This window comes from Solanum pennellii, chromosome 9 (assembly GCF_001406875.1).
Source record: "Solanum pennellii chromosome 9, SPENNV200".
NCBI lineage: Eukaryota > Viridiplantae > Streptophyta > Magnoliopsida > Solanales > Solanaceae > Solanum > Solanum pennellii.
In genome coordinates, this window is record NC_028645.1 from 78,837,922 (window position 1) to 78,854,936 (window position 17,015).

At 30.7% G+C, this 17,015-nt stretch overlaps 3 protein-coding genes across 4 annotated transcripts; 1 reads left to right on the forward strand and 2 right to left on the reverse strand.

The window, feature by feature from the left end:
• Positions 1-8: 8 nt before the first annotated feature.
• Positions 9-2,407, reverse strand: LOC107029543 (serine/threonine-protein kinase PCRK1-like). Of its 2 annotated transcripts, none has more exons than XM_015230978.2 (5): positions 2,291-2,407; positions 1,450-1,802; positions 1,109-1,369; positions 907-1,029; positions 9-755 (listed from the first exon to the last, which is right to left on the reverse strand). In XM_015230978.2, exons 1-5 carry the CDS (start codon positions 2,355-2,357, stop codon positions 228-230), a joined length of 1,332 nt encoding a protein of 443 aa, XP_015086464.1. In that variant the 5' UTR covers positions 2,358-2,407; the 3' UTR covers positions 9-227. The 2 variants fall into 2 exon arrangements, with proteins under 2 accessions (XP_015086464.1, XP_015086465.1); XM_015230979.2 differs by having other exon boundaries at positions 2,188-2,309.
• A 5,924-nt stretch (positions 2,408-8,331) lies between these two features.
• Positions 8,332-13,158, forward strand: LOC107029369 (probable LRR receptor-like serine/threonine-protein kinase At1g67720). Its single transcript, XM_015230769.2, has 9 exons — positions 8,332-8,713; positions 8,800-9,346; positions 9,895-10,349; positions 10,487-10,622; positions 10,790-10,861; positions 10,941-11,009; positions 11,165-11,236; positions 12,534-12,605; positions 12,702-13,158. The coding sequence occupies exons 1-9, from the start codon at positions 8,644-8,646 to the stop codon at positions 12,742-12,744; spliced, it is 1,536 nt and encodes a 511-aa protein (XP_015086255.1). The 5' UTR covers positions 8,332-8,643; the 3' UTR covers positions 12,745-13,158.
• Positions 13,159-13,357: 199 nt separating this feature from the next.
• Positions 13,358-14,418, reverse strand: LOC107029370. The gene has a single exon (XM_015230770.2). It carries the CDS (start codon positions 14,319-14,321, stop codon positions 13,599-13,601), a length of 723 nt encoding a protein of 240 aa, XP_015086256.1. The 5' UTR covers positions 14,322-14,418; the 3' UTR covers positions 13,358-13,598.
• Positions 14,419-17,015: the final 2,597 nt, after the last annotated feature.

Genomic DNA, 17,015 nt, shown 5'->3' on the forward strand with positions numbered 1-17,015 from the left:
AGAAAAGCTTATGAAGATCATGGTCAATATTGATATCAGCTATGTTGTTCGGACTCTCCAAAAATGCAGCTGCACCCATGTCGGATCTTCTAAAGATGCATTACTTTTGGACATGCATCCAAGTGACATTTTTGAAGAGTCCGAGTAACATATATTACAATTCAAGTGATTCTTTTGCACAAGAAAACCAAAAGTAGCTAGAGTAACTTTAGTTTCATTTCTGCTGCTCAATTTGAACTGACAAGCTTAGGCTTCCACAATTTCCAAACCAGCAACTTGTTTTCTCTTGGTGTGTGTTCTACCAACCGTCTACTTGCAGTGAGACACCTTACCATAAACATGTCATCGTCGACATTTGGTGTTGAACTTTCGTCTATAGGTGTTTGTGGACATTTTGCTTCAGTTGCCTTCACAACCTGATTTACCATCTCCAAAACCTCACTCATTTTTGGACGATTTCTCGGATGTTTAACTAAACACCTATTAGCTATGGCAGCTAACTTCTGAGCAGATTTAATGGAATAGTTTCCATCTAATCGAGGATCCAATATTTGTTCAAACTTCTTCAGGTCGGAAAGATGTGGTCTTACCCATTCGAGAAGTTTCTGTTCGTTTTTAGGTTTATTTCTGTCCAACGGACGCCTGCCTGTGATGAGTTCATATAGAAACACCCCATAGCTCCATACATCACTCTTGGACGTTAGGCGTCCAGTTTGTATATATTCTGGAGCAGCATATCCAACAGTTCCCACCACCTAATGAAATCAAAGGCATATGATTTAGATAAAGTATAAATGTTGTACAAAATAGGAAATTTCACCTAGCTAGAGTTAAGTTAAGTAGGGGTGCTATACTATTTTGAATACATAGTATAGATTTTTAATTGAATGGAGATATTGAGCATACCGCTGTTGAGACATGGCTTAATCCGTCAGAAGGTCCTAATCTGGCCAAGCCAAAATCAGACAACTTTGCATTCCATTTCTCATCCAAGAGAATGTTAGAAGATTTGAAATCTCTAAAGATAATCTGCACAAGAATATATTTTATCAAACACGAAAGTGCAAAAGTATGATAATGAGAAAAAGTGTTTTAAGAGAATCACCACCTGAAACTCCATTCCCTCGTGAAGGTAAGCCAATCCTCGAGCAGCATCACGAGCGATATTTAGCCTTGTTTCCCATGGCAAAGGTGACATAAAACGACTTATTAGATGATCTTGTACACTTCTGTTGGGCAAAAACTCATATACAAGTAAACGTTGTATTCCTCTTTCATCATCCTCTGCACAATAGCCTATTAATTTGACAAGATTTTGATGCTCAACCACACCTAGGACGTTCACTTCCGTCACCCATTCCTTGTGCCCCTATATCACAAACTCAATATTTATAATTTTTGTTTCACATTCTACTATAAATATAAAAATTAATCTTAAATGAAACTAGCCTGCAAGCCCCTCTGGCTGAGTTGTTTAACAGCAATATTTGTGTCCTTTAAAACACCCTTATATACACCTCCAAAACCTCCTTCTCCTAGCATGAGGGATCGACTAAAGTTCTTTGTCGCGCTCTTCAACTCTTCAACTGTGAAGACCTTAAGGTGACAAGCCTTTTTATTAGACAAGCACGAAAACGAGACCCTTGAAGAGGACTCAGTGCTAATGTCCGTTGATACATTTTGTGAGTTGTATTCAGATCCTTTGAGGTCAGGATCTGTGAAAACAGAGGCAGATGACTGGCCTGATGTTGACTTTCTAGTCTTGTTATGATCATCATTAGAGAACTGAAAACACTTCATCCCTGCATATATAACCAAATCATATACGCAATTCTTGGCTAATTTTTTTTTTTTAAACACCTTTTCACTATCCATGTGTTTGTTGATTATTAGCTTCACAGACACTACTAGCATTAGAGTTCGACTAAATCTACATCAATTCCTAACAAAGGCAAGTGCATATACAGGGACCATCATACAATACAACAGTGATATTGGCTATATCCATGGGTGAGTGGTAAATTATTGAAATTCTAATGGCAAAAACAGGGAAAGTCATCTGAATTTTTTCACACACAACAATAATTTATTCAATCTAAAGTGTTACGTGCATTGAGAAAAAATATATATGTATTTATCAAAAATTAAAAGAAAATACAAATTTGATATAGAAGAAGTATATTTTACCTTTAGGGAGAAATGAATGGAGAATGATTGGAGTAAGAATGAGAAAGAGTTGATGATTGATAAAAAAGAAAAAGAGAGGAAATCAAGTAAGCAACGAGCATACCATGATCTAAGGAAGTCAATGCTTGGCAGCTGGAATTCAGTTCACCAACTTTAATTAAAAGGGACATTTCCAAAAACAAATAAAATCACTAATATTTATTTATTATAGAATTGATAGTTTCAAGTTGAATGACATGGCCTAAAAAATCAACCATCAATTACGAAAAATGTTTAATTATGAAGATGTTAATGGACTTCTACGCGCAAAAATAATGAGATAGATATACTATCACACAAATATATATTATAATTTATTTTCAAGTAAGAAAATTTAAAATCCTTTAATCAATACTACTTAAAATTTATAAATATTTATCATGTATTTAATTTATGCTTAATAAGATAATTTTATATCATTTTATTAAATATTATTTTAAAATATTGATTTATGACAAATATTAAATTCATGCCGAGTTCTCATAATTAGTTTTTGTGGAAAAGAGGGTTTGAGTCATCAGATGAATCACTTTATTTAGGTGATAGAGCTAGCTAGGACAATGACACGTTTGGATACAAATAATATAGACTTAAGTTATTTGCGACATTTTAAAATTATCTGTAAAATATATTCAGACATCTTAATTAGGATTAATATTTATTGAACATTTTTATTAATTTAAAATTTATTTTTATTAGATATTTTTTAACAATAAGTAAAAGAAAAATATGTAATACACTTGTTATGAGTTGACAAAATGACTAATTAAGAGCTAACACGTAACGTTGAACCCAACAGTTATAGAAAGAAAAAAAAATAATGTTAAAAACAATGAAATATAATAGACTAGATTGTAGGTGTTTATGTCAGTGTGGCCCAATATATATTAGTTTTTTCTTTTAATTTATGTAACACAAATAAAATTTAAAAGAAGGTGAACTAAATATTGTATGTTTTTTTTAAAGAAATATTTAAATTGTTAATATAGTACATTTTATGTCATTTTCGAATATTATATGTTACATATCTCTTCTATTTTATGTAACACGAGTAATTTTTGGAAAGTCAACGAAATTTCTATATGATTCTCATATATTTTTAGTTGTTATTTTAATGTAATTCATATACTTTTTAGTTTTTACGTTATTTTCAAACAATATATGCAAACTTTTTTCTTGTTTTGATAAAAATAAGGAAGTCAACCAAATTTCATTATAGTTGTTAACTATGTTTTACTAAAATTTCTTAAATTGTTACATTGTGATTTTAAGCTTTATTTTAATAATAACACATATATTTCATTTTTAATGTATGACTTCCTTTGTTTCTATTTTTATGAACTTATTTTTTTATTTCATTTCAGAAAGAAAATAACTTCTGAATTTTAATTTTTTGATATAAAATATCTAAGATCATAAAATTAAAAAATATTTTAATACACAAAATTAAAATGTACATGTAAATTTAAATTTGAATTTTGATTGATTCCACATAACATTATACTTGGCATAAATTATTAAGAGCTAAGCGTAATCATAATTTATTTACTTTAATATAATAAAAGTGTATCATTTTCGAACATATCCACAGGAAAGCGTAATAAATAGATGTCACAATAATTCATAAAAAAGTGAAGAAATAACAAAAATGAGGTAATATTAATAATAATAACTAAAAAGATATTTCTAAAATTATTTAATTTTCTTGTTATCATCCTTGGTAGATTTTTGTTTGCATGAAGTTACATTTTTATCTTTGATCATTATTCACTTTATACATAGAAAGATGTTTTTAGAATTTATTTATTTTTGTTATCTCTCTTAATAGATTTTTGTTAGGATGAAATTACATTTTTATTCTTGGTCGTCTTACATACAAATATATATCATCCAATTCATTTTTATTTGCAAAGTTACTTTTTTACATCTCTTTCTTTCATTTCAATCTAATAGATATTATTAATTCATCACACTTATTTATTTTCAAGTATATTAATTAAAGACAAAATAAAATAAAAATAATTAATTCATGATAAATTTTTATATAATAAGTAGGCATTTTTAATTAGCATAATGAATAGAAAAAGTACTAAAAATTAAATTAAATAATAGTAAAATTGAGTAATAGTAAAATAGAGTCGTATCACAATAACTCACAAAAGAAAATAAAGTGAATTGATAACAAAATAAGTTAATGGTAATAATAATACCTTAAGATGTTTCTAGAACTACTTAGTTTACTTTATTGTTCTTGGTAGATTTTTGTTAGCTTGAAATTACATTCTTACTCGATCATTATTCACTTCATATATAAACAGATAATTTTAGACTTATATAATTATAACCTTTAGCTCTGTGGGATTATTATTGGCAACAAACCATGTAGAGAAATCCAACAGAACAATGAAGGCTTCTTCTCAAGTTAGGTGAAGCCATGAACATTAAAATACAACAATGAGAATTTTCAAAATTCAAATGATACAACTATGTAAACTAAATAGATCTACTCAAGAAGGCAGGAGCAAGAAGAAAATGTCATCTGATCAAGCTATTGACAGTAAGAAATACCTATTTAAAAGATTTTTTATAATGCTAACTTGTACAATTAAACCACTGAGACATAAATTTTTGTAGCATCTCTTTTTCAATACCATTGAATTGGTTTCCAAAGTTAAGTCCCTCCTTGTTTCTTTTTTACCTCTACAACTAAAAGAAGACATATTAGCTAAAAACATACATAATAGTAATCCATTGAATAGCCAATCAAGCACATTTGAATTGTCTGATCCCTTTGAAACTTGAGAGAAATGTAATATTTATTATTATTGAAATGCTAAAAAAGATTGAAAAAATTAAGAATGATCGAGAAAATGGTAGAAGACAAGAACAGAATAAAAAGACAAATATACCCTTACTTTTATTTTAAATAACTAAACCTAAAATTTTGTACAACATTTCCTACACAATGTACAATAACATTAAGTTGTGTCCGTCCTCTTCTTCATGCTTCTATATAATAGAAATAAAATTTAGGAATAAAATATTAACTGTTCAAACACATTTTATTTTAAATTAGTTCAAAATTTTCTTTCAAAAACATGTCAAAATAAGCTTAATAGCGTTTATTATTGTTTGTAAAAAGTTAATTAACAGAAACTCTTCATTTTAACACAATTAAAAAAATATCTTTATGGGCGAATTTTAAAAGTAAAGACATGTATGAATTCTTTTAGATTTTCATTTTTGTCATTAATTATACAATTATTATTTCGCCCTATATTTTGGTTTAATGAATGTTTCACACTACAAAATAAAAAGAAAAAAAATCTGTAGAAAATGTGACTGAAAATGTGAGTCCATATAAATGTCACATCATTAGGATACAAATTACATTTAAGAAAATATATTTGGTTGTATTGTCATTATAAATCCATTACCACTTTTTTTTATGCCATAACATAAAAATGAACATTCTAGAATATTTATGAAATGACAAATTTGTCCTTAATCGTCCTCAACTTGGCTCTTCTATATTATAATAATAATAATAATAATAATAAATATAAATATAAATATAAATATAAATATAAATATAAATATAAGTAACTGTAAATAAGAGTAATGAATAGATATACAATAACTTCATATATAGAAAGATATTTTTAGAATTATTCGTTTTTCTTGCCAACTCTTTTAATATATTTTTGTTTGAATGAAATTATATTTTTATTCTTGATCGTCTTAAATCCAAATATATCATCCTATTCATTTTCATTCGTAAAGTTACTTTTAACATTCTTTTCTTTAATATCAATCTAATATATATTATTAATTTTATCACACTTATTTGTTTAAAGTATATGAATTAAGCCAAAATAAAGGTAAAACTAATTAATTCATAATTAATTTTATATATTTAAAGTCAGCATTTTTTACAAGTATAATGAATATAAAAAATATTAAGAAGTAAATCAAAGTAAGTAAAATAGAGTAATAAATATATATTACAATAATTCACAAGAGAAAAGAAAGTGAAGTAATAACAAAATAAGTTAATAGTAATAATAATAACTAAAGATGTTTCTAGAGATATTTAATTTTCTTGTTATCATTCTTGGTAGATTTTTGTTAGCGTGAAATTATTTTTTTGCCCTTGATCATTATTCATCATATATATAAGATATTTGTAGAATAATTTACTATCTTTCTTAATAGATTATTATCATCATGAAATTATATTTTTTATTCTTGATCGTCCTGTCACTTCGCTCTTCTATATAATAGAAATAATAATAATTTCTAGAATAATTTGCCATTATTTTCTCTCTCCAAGATTATTTTATTTGTCATTGAAATAATGTAGTGTAATTGTTATTACATTCAAGTATAGAACAACATCAAATCCAAGGTTAAATCAGACAAATTAGAACACTCCATAGAAGTTTACCAAGTTCAGAAACAAGAAATACTCCACAGATGCAATTCATTAACTCCATAGAGTATTGGGATGAATAAGATTGAGAAAATGATATTTTCCATATGTAGATGGAAAATATCATTTTTTGAAATTAAGCAATCAAAATTCAATAACTTTTTGAAAATTTTAGTGACTTCCACGTATAATTTATACTTGAATTCAGTTTGAAGAGAACTCATTCATTGTATGCTCCATACTCCATCGATGACGAGGGCTGCAAGTTTTTTCATGTTTGTTCTGAATGTTAGAGAAAAAGACCGATGATTCATATCAGTGTTACAAAACCACCTTTGATCGTCATTGCTCTTTACTCTTTCATATAATAAAAATATATAAATTTGTGTAAGATATATTTAAATTAATTTGCATAATATCATGTAAAATGTGTGTTTTCACTTATATAATTTACATAAATTTAAATATATGCTTGTGCACAATTAAAATTAAAAAAAATATTAATTGAGAAATTAAAAGTACATTCAGATATTATGCTAAATATTTATATTTCAAAAACCTTGACTTGTTACATGAGAAAATATAATAATTTAAAAAGGACACACAAAATCATGATTTATTTGCTCGTCGTGCTTCCGATTAACTCGAATCCGTGTAAGGTTTGCTTCAAATCTTTTTGAGATATTATGAGTTATGTTTTTGCTTATTCATAATTTGGTAAAAAAAATTAATAGACGTTATTTTTTGTTTATTCATAATATATGTTAAAAAGATTTAACCACTAATTACATCAACTTGTTTAAACACAAGGAACTTCTTGATGTTTATTTTATTTAGCCTTTTGATTATTTTAGAATTTAAGTGCTTATCTATATAGTAGGTACGTAGTATTATATCTTCCAAGTTCCCATCTTGTTACACACGAACCATATCACCTACGGAAAAAGTCAAACAATATTCTTATTTATCATTTTATTCGTTTTAATTTAATTGTCTAATTTTAATTTAATATAAAGTTTAAAAAATAATAAAACATTTTAAATTTGTGAACTTAAACTAAAGATATGTAAAATTTAACTAATGTCCTTTAATCTTATTTTAAACATGGAAAGTTAGAATTAAAACATCACAAACAAAAAGAAAGATGCATTTTTATAAAATTGACTAAGTGTCCATTTGGATTGACCTTTTTAGGTTTTATTAAGCCAAAATAGCATTACGCAATTTTGAAATGTTTGGATAAAGTTAAAAAGTGCATATAAACACTTGTTTTAAAACAAAATAAGTCAAAAGTCATAAGTTAGAAATCCTAACTTATGTCACAAGTCAAAAGTCAATTCAAACAGATCCCAAAAATAAAATAGGACAAACAAATTAAAATACGGGAACTTCATTAAGGTATCTAAGCATAAAAAATCTTGAGGGTAAATTTTAAAAAATTTATCTTTCAAATATTTATTTAACCATTTTTAGATTTTCTGGATGGAATAAGGTACAAATATCCCTTTAATAGGAGCAAAATATAGAGATAAACTTTAACTAAATTAAGGTCATATTATCCACTTAAAAAAATTAATTTGATACACATTTTAGCTTATATTGAGATATTTGAATGCAAAAAAAACATTGTACAAGATTACATAAATAATATATTTGGTGGGCATTTTTCTCTCTCTTTCAATTTAGTAATTAAGTACTAATTTTGTAAGAAAAAAAATTAGCTACTCCACAAATGGCAGCAAAGTGAAGCAGGCTGACCTGGTTCATTCCCGCGTCCCTTCTCCCAAAAAACAATGGCATTAATCCAACTTTGATTCTTTCCTCTTCAACAACTTCACCTCTCCTTCTCCAAATTTTTCTATTCTTTTCTTCCTTTAACTCACCCAAACGACTCATTCAACTCCACTCCACCTAATATCAACCTTTTTTTCCCTTTCTCAAAATCATCACATGACTCTCTGTTTCTTCAATCATCACCATTAACCATGTCTTTCTTCTATTTCTCCTTCCTTCTTTCCCTTTTTATCTTCCCTTCTGCTTCACAATCCTTAAGAGGTAAACCCCTTTTCCCCATTTCATTAACCCCTTTTCAAAAATTTCATCTTTTTTTCAAGATTTCAACTTTTCTTGTTTTTTTTCAGGTGTTTTGATTGATTGTGGTGCTGTTGTTGATTCTGTAGTTAATGAGCAAAATTGGGTGTCGGATTATGGTTATGTATCAGCAGGAAAACCCAAGAATCTTACAGTTGATGTTCTTGATTATACACTCTCAACTGTCCGTACATTTCCATTGAAGAACAATGTTTTCAAGAAATTCTGTTATGAGGTTCCTGTTTATCGTGGAGGGAAGTATTTGGTCAGGACGACCTATTTCTATGGTGGGGTTAATGGGAATTTGAATCCTCCTGTGTTTGATCAGATTGTTGATGGGACTTTTTGGAGTCCAGTGAATACAACTGAGGATTATTGGAAAGGAATGTCTTCATATTATGAAGGGATTTTTAAGGCTGTAGGGAAGACTATGAGTGTGTGTTTGGCTGCTAATAGTTTAACGGATTCTGACCCTTTTATATCTGCTTTGGAGCTTGTTTTGGTGTCGGATTCGTTGTATAATTCTACAGATTTTAATATTTATGGATTGACTTTGATTACAAGGAGCAGTTTTGGGAACAATGGATCAATTATCAAGTAAGTTGGTTCACCTATCTGGACCTAAAGTTGTTAGCTTTGACTAAAAAAGATTGCTTTTTTATTTGATTAAGTTGGTATTTTTAAGTTCTGATTATGGTTCCTGAATTTCGCGATGCAATTCAAATACATTTATAGTTTATGTAGAACTGAATCCTAATTCAGGTGTTGAAATGGTTAGCAATTTATGTATTTCAATCCCTATTGATCATCGACTTGCGACTGAACTTTAAGATATTAGAAGTTCTTTCAACTTTCAATATAGAATCTGCTATAAGTTGGTTTGACTAGTCTGAATAACTCTTTTGATCACAATGTGATTTCAAACCTTTGAGGCTAGGTTCTTTCTAGTGCTCATTTCGAATAGGTTATGAACTGCAGCAGAATCTATCCTATTCGCATTTCTCCTAAATATACTCGAGTCTATTTGGTTATTAGTTTCATAGAGGTTGTTAGAGGAATTAGTATCTGATTATATCATCCATATTTAAACAAACGTGTTTCTTTTGGTTATGTTTATCATAACTTCAAGCATTTTAACTTGTCAGATATCCTGATGATGAATTTGATCGTTACTGGGAGCCATATGGAGAACATTCTCCTGCAGAAAGTTTCAGTCATGTTTCTGTTTCTGGTATCTGGAATCACCCTCCGGCAAAAGTATTTCGGACACGGTTAACTGTACCTAAGCCCGAAGCTATGGAGTTATTATGGCCTCCAGCACCTCTCCCAAACGCAACGTATTACATAGCTCTTTACTTTGCTGATGATCAAAATTCATTCTCAGGAAGAGCTTTCAACATAAGCATAAATGATATAGTGTTTTATCCCAACCTTAATGTTGCTCCAGCTGGCATGGTTGTGTTTGCAAGTCAGTGGCCTCTGTCTGGTATTACAAAGATAACTCTAACTCCGGTGATTGGATCAAGTGTTGGTCCGTTGATTAATGCAGGAGAGGTTTTTGAAGTGTTGCCCCTCGGAGGAAAAACTCATACTCGGGACGGTAATCTTCTTTTCTTGCTTCGAATATAGATCTAGCACTTGGATAAGTATGAGCTATCTTTCTAGGATTGCTTTTTACCTCATTTTCTGTAGATTAATTACCTCTGCTACATCAATGTGATATTTTTCTTACTGCAGTGATAGCTCTGGAAAAATTGAAGGAGAGTTTCAAGAATCCTCCCCCAGATTGGAATGGTGATCCATGTTTACCCCCTCAATACCAATGGACTGGAGTTACTTGTGCTGGAGGATCACGAATTCGTGTTACTTCTTTGTGAGTTAGATGTCTCTTACTGCATAAACCTCAAAACTCTCCCACGCCAGCCGCCTCATGAATAAGAAAAATGGGAAAAATGAATACCTTACCTTACCCCAACCTAAATTATGATTGTCCAAGTGATTCTACCTGTTAACTTGTGTTCCTTTCTCTTTTGTCTGCAGAAACCTTACAAGCATGGGTCTTTCTGGATCAATTTCACCTAGCATTGCTAGATTGACAGCATTGAATCACATGTAAGTGAATATTTGCTTCTTAGTGCTCATATATTGATGGAAGCAAATAGATTTCTTAGAAGTCTCTTACTTATCACAGATGGCTTGCGGATAATAATTTGACGGGATCTATCCCAGATTTGAGCTCACTGAGTATCCTGGAGACTCTGTAAGTAAAATCTTTGGTTTCTTTTGTTCTTCTTCTAAATTGCTGTTGCAATAACGCACTTTCTAATTATAGCCCAAACTTTTGTGAAGAAGACGGAAAAAAAAACTTGTGTAATTAAGTGTGTCTATTCCTAATACTCTCGTCTTTTATTTCAGACACTTGGAAGACAATCAGCTTAGTGGAGAAATTCCACCTTCTCTTGGAAACATTATGAGCCTTAATGAAATGTAAGTTCGTCTTTCCATAACAAAACAAAATGAGTATTGATAGATAATGGATTTTGGCCCCTCTGTCTGCATAGATTTCAGTTAGTAATCTGCAACACTTCTATTTTGCTCAATTTTAGTTTCCCTATGATGCTATATTATAAGTACTGTTTTTCTCAAATATAGTTTCCCTATGATGATAGTATAAATACAATTTTTTTCTCAAGTATAGTAGCCCTACGATGCTAGTATAGTTCTATATCCACCTCAATGGATTTTCTAGATCTTCTCTCTGTCGGGGAGTGGGTGGTGGTGATACACAGCATCATTAGGCACATGCTAAGCAAAGGAATTAGGATTGCTGGATCAACAGACTGATGGATGTGGCTATGCAGCATGGAATTAACTAAGTACCTCAAATAGTGTCTCTTAAGTAGTTTTCTCTTGGTATAGAGATCATTTTCAAAAAGGTTGAAGCAGGTTCTAGGAAAGTTTGTGACAGATACTTAAATTGATGGATAGTAGAGCAGCCATTGATCTCCTTAATGTGAGAATCCAACTGTCAAATCGAGGTTTTTATCACTCACGAGTGAGATGAGCTTTTCGCCTGCACATACTGTAATTTTATAGATTGATTGCTCAAGTTGGAAAAGCAATTAAAGATAGCTCAAAGGAATATCAAGTAAAAAGGTACTGCTTGAAAATACGTCTATGCGCCGAGGAAGGACCACAATCCAAACTCATGATACATGATAGACGTACTTATTGAACTTTGTATCCATCTGCCACCTAGTTCTAATATTTAGACTACTGTAAAATTTATGAGTACATGAGAAATATGATCACAGAGTTTAACTGATGATAGTTCTAGTTTCTGGATGGCAGTAGTGAGGCTGTTAGGTTGAATTAAGTTCTCAAACAAAGAAAGCAATGAGCTAGGTTATCACACCTGTACATAGCTCAAGTTATTCTTGTTTGCTTCCGCAACAGGATCTATATCAGGCAAAATCATCATTAGAGCCCACGAGATAATACTCATTGAATAGAGCTTCCGCTACAAAACACTCATTTGATCAGAGCTCATAGAAGCTATTGTATGAAAAGCTAATGTTCTAAAGTCATTACCTTGAGCATCCTTGACTGCTTTAAACATAACTTTGCTCATAGAACTTCGTTTCACAAGCACTCGTTATGTTTTTCTTTTCTAAAAGACCATAGTAGAGATATATTCATGATATCAAATGCGATCGAGGAACTTTCTTGTATATGCTCATAGGCTGAGGTAAAGTTAAATGACATATTATTATTTTTGTTGCAGCTTCTTGCAGAACAATAATTTATCTGGCCAGATACCAAGCAGTCTTTTCGGAAAACCAACGCTGAATCTCAGGTAATGAATCACTCATTAGCAATAACCTTTTCGTTGCTTTTGCCTTTTGCTTTTTGTTCAAATATTAATCAAATTGCTCTATTGCTTTAATTGTAGGACCACTCCTGGGAATCCATTGTTATCACAGCCCCCTAAATGAGGAGATTGTCCTTGCTCCTATGGACATTGAGAAGTACAAAATATTCAGTTTTCGACATTAGATTTCAGTACCTCCAGTTCCTTTTTCTCAATATTTTTGAATTTTTGGTGAAAAAGAAGAATCTTCAACGCTTATTATTTTGGAACTCCGGAATACACTCACCAAGACTAACTATTCAAAATGGTTTGCCAGCACATTGTCTGCTCAAATAGTTTAGTAAAATGGAATTTTGCTGTAATTTTTTTGTGTGTCCATAGCTGTATGTACAGTCATTCAAGTTCTCAGTTGTTCTTCTGTATTTTTTCTCTCTGTAACTCAAAAGTTATGTTTTTTATTCATATATACTCAAAACTCAATTGTATAAACATGTTTATTATTGAAGTTATGCAAGACTTTTGTGTTGATTGTCGTAAAGATATGATACCTGCACCTAACACAATCCAAAAACTAGCTCTTGGGGAGAAGATTGTCCAAAAGTCCATATAAGGTAATCAAACACCAGTTCATTCTCCGACTAATACTATAATCCACACTAACACCTCCTTCACCCATGGCTCAACTGGAGCGTGGATTGATAGCCTAAACAAATATGCATCTGGCTCTGATACCGATATGACAAAAGCTAGAAAAATGTTTAGATTACAATAACTCTTGAAACTAGATAGAATTAGCTTACACATTACATGATACATTACAAGAAATGAACACATCAACATTGTAAGGTAAAATTGATCATCAGATCCTACGACGAAAACATGTAATCTAAACTCATGAAAAGAAGAAAGAAAAACCAAATCAAATAGTAAGAACATCTCTCTACACAATAATGACCAACAATGACAAAGTTCATTTTTTCATCTCTCTATTGCTCTTCCTTTTTTCTTAAGTGAAAACAGAGGTGGCAGAGCAGAGTTTTTCCCCTGTGAACAAATTGGCACATGAATCACAGGTCTAACTCTTAAAGTTTCTGATTTACACCTCTCTAATCCTTTCTTAATCCTCTTCACATGTTTCTCTTTCATTGATTGCCCTTTACTTTTTTCTTTATCAGCAAGTGAACTCGAAGATGAAGAGGAAGAGGAAGAGGAAGAAGTCGAAGAAGAAGGCGATAATGAAGAAGCTCTTTTTTGCTTCAATCTTAGCAACTCTTTCCATAAAACAGTGCATTTTGGTGGTCTAGGTGAAGGATCTTCATCAATAAACCAATTTATTGGTCTAGTAGTAGTTTCTTCCTTGCTCTTTATCACTATGGTGTTGTTCAATATTTCGTCGTCATCTTTTAAACTAATTTTGTTGAGCTTCTCAGCATAATGCATTTGCCAATAAGGACGTAACTTACCCTCGAAGAACAGTTCATCTGCTGTGATCATGTTTTCATTGGTTAACTTACTCGAGAGGAACTCGAATTCAGCTGCACTACGCGTTGATCTGTCTTGTTGATCTTTTCGCTCTTTCTCTTCTTGTGCATTTGGTGTAATGGATATGAAGTTTCTCTCATCAAGAAATTCCGAAGAGAAGGAAATTCGGGGACTAGACGTTGGCTCTTCGGATATAAGAGTACCTTCTAGGGAAACCATGTTATTAAAAGGGAGAAAAAGAGAGTACTTGAGGGAAATGTAGGTAAGAAGTTGAGTTTGTTGTGTGTTTTATAAGGGGAGGAAGTTTTAAAAGTAATGACAATTGGAGTCGGGCATCAAAATGGACACTTTTTGGACCCTCTCTAAAAACACACCAAAACGGACCGTTCGCTCATTTATGAGTGATGGATGTGATTGGTGTGTGTTGTTGTATTTGGTAAAACTCTTAATAGTAAATGTTTATGGAGAGTGAGAATATTTAAACCAAGTTGTCTGGAGAAGCAGAAACAAATGAAGTAAATTTATGTATTAGAATATGGGAACACCACATGGACACCCTTTGGAGCTAAGGACAAGAGTTTTTTTTTCTACTATGGCATCTTTGGTGTCTTTTGATGGATTCAAATAATCAAGTATAGCATAGGACAAGAAAGTACTTTGATAGTTCTTACTTCTGTTTTTTTTTAACTCCCTAGGAGAAGAGAAGTTTCTACTTCTCTTGTTTGTTGTTTAATTTTCAAGTAGATGGACAACTAAGGTGGTGCGAGTAGATGATTATTGTGGGGTATGAGGAAAGATAGATGTAGGTCAAAGAAGTATCTGAAAAGGTGATTAGATAAGACATGACCTTAGATAGGAGTATATGGACGTCGAGGATTCGGATAGACGATTAGTAGGTAGTCAACTTCTGTTTTTTTAACTCCCTAGGAGAAGAGAAGTTTTTACTTCTCTTGTTTGTTGTTTAATTTTCAAGTAGATGCTCAACTAAGGTGGTGCGAGTAGTTGATTAGTGGGGTATGAGGAGAGATAGATTTAGGTCAAAGAAGTATTTGGAAAGGTGATTAGATAATACATGACCTTAGATAAGAGTATATGGAGGTCGAGGATTAGGGTAGACGATTAGTAGGTAGTCGAGCGTAGTCTAGTTTTCCTTATCAGAATTATTATTATAACTCACTCACACACTATCTTGTTCTTTCATTTTATTATTACTTGTTATTTCTTTTGCTTCAATTATCGTATTATGTGTTGTTACTTTGGTTCATTTCTCCATTATGTTCAACATAACTGCTTTATCGTTGTATCTACCCGTTCATACTTGATTTTATTATGTTTTAGTTAAACTGGGGTCTCTCTACCTTTACAAGGTAAGGATAAAATTGTGTACTCACCACCTTCTACAAATTTCGAGATTTTACTTCAATTTTATTGGAGTATTATTTTGGGATGAATTCTAGGCTACACTAGTAGTCAGCATAAACTGTAATAACAAAGAAAAAGCTGCAAAAAAAAAAAGATACATAGAACCTGGGGATATTTAAGGAAGGTGGTTGAGTCAAGTCATAATGTCACTACTATTCATGATTTGTGTTAACAACATAATGAACCTAGTTAAATTATATTTAATATGTTTATAGAAGTCAATGTAGTGATTAATTTTTGCAAAATAGTTAGTGAATTAGGATGTCATTTTCTCAGATGTCATAATGCCCATGATGCAATAACCTAAGACTAGTTTAGTTACAATGACAAAGCTATTTCATTACTAGTGACATTATGAGAAATAATATGGCCCTCATCTACTTTTGGCATAGGTATAGCTGCACTTAATTTTAACTTTGACCATACAAGTATACATGTAAATTTGACAAAGACCTTATAGTTTGAATTTACAATTTTAGTCCCTTATATATCGATAAATTAGCGATTTTCGTCCTTATTATATCTGACTAAACAAATATAACCTTCAATTAATTGAGATGTGTATCTTTGATTCATTTGCTGGCGAATCTTCATAAATTTTAAAAAATGTATATCATTCTATCATTTGACTACCTTGTATTAGGTTAAGTTTGTACATTAGTCCATATTAAAGGGTAATATAGTCATATATTTCACCAACTCTTTATTATAGATTCACCTATATTTTTGTAGCATTAAAACATTATACTAAAATAAACTGAAAAATCAGGAGTATCAATTAGTCAAAGTGCTTTATGAGTTTGACTCTTCATATAACCTAAAGAGAGTTCATAATAATAACATGGGAGGACTTCTAGGCATGTGGTCACATGAGTCTAGCCATGTGAAACTATGCAATTCCCAATTAAATCAAAGTTAATGATCTTTCTATTTTACAAGATTACCCTTTGAAGAAGTTTGTTTTTGGCTGGTCACTTTGTAATTTTCCTAACATGGCAAAGGGTATTTTAGTACTTTCACAAGGTTTACAATGTGGTACTTATCATGTCCTGGTCTTGGAAAAGCTTGCATTAAGAACTTAATAATGACCCTTATCCATTTCTTTAGTTGATAGGTTTGGTGTTTGATTTTTGTATTAAAGTCTGATTAAAATTTTTTATATTTAATAAATTTAAATTTGAAACATCTTATTCAAAATAAAAAAATACTTTTATCATAATTCTAATCGAGAATAACTTTTTATCTAATCAATGACAGCTATGAAGACAGGGTGAATCCTTTTCATTATTACATGCATACATAGGTGTAATGACAAATTTTACTAATATTATTTTTCTTAAAGACAGAGTACCTTTGCATGCACAATCAATGGCTCTGTTTAATTGTGATTAAGAAAATATTGATGAAGTTAATTAACAGAGGCTCATAAGATAAATTAATATAAAAATTGATCATCTTGGGAGATGGAAAATATGATTAATTTTCTTTTTT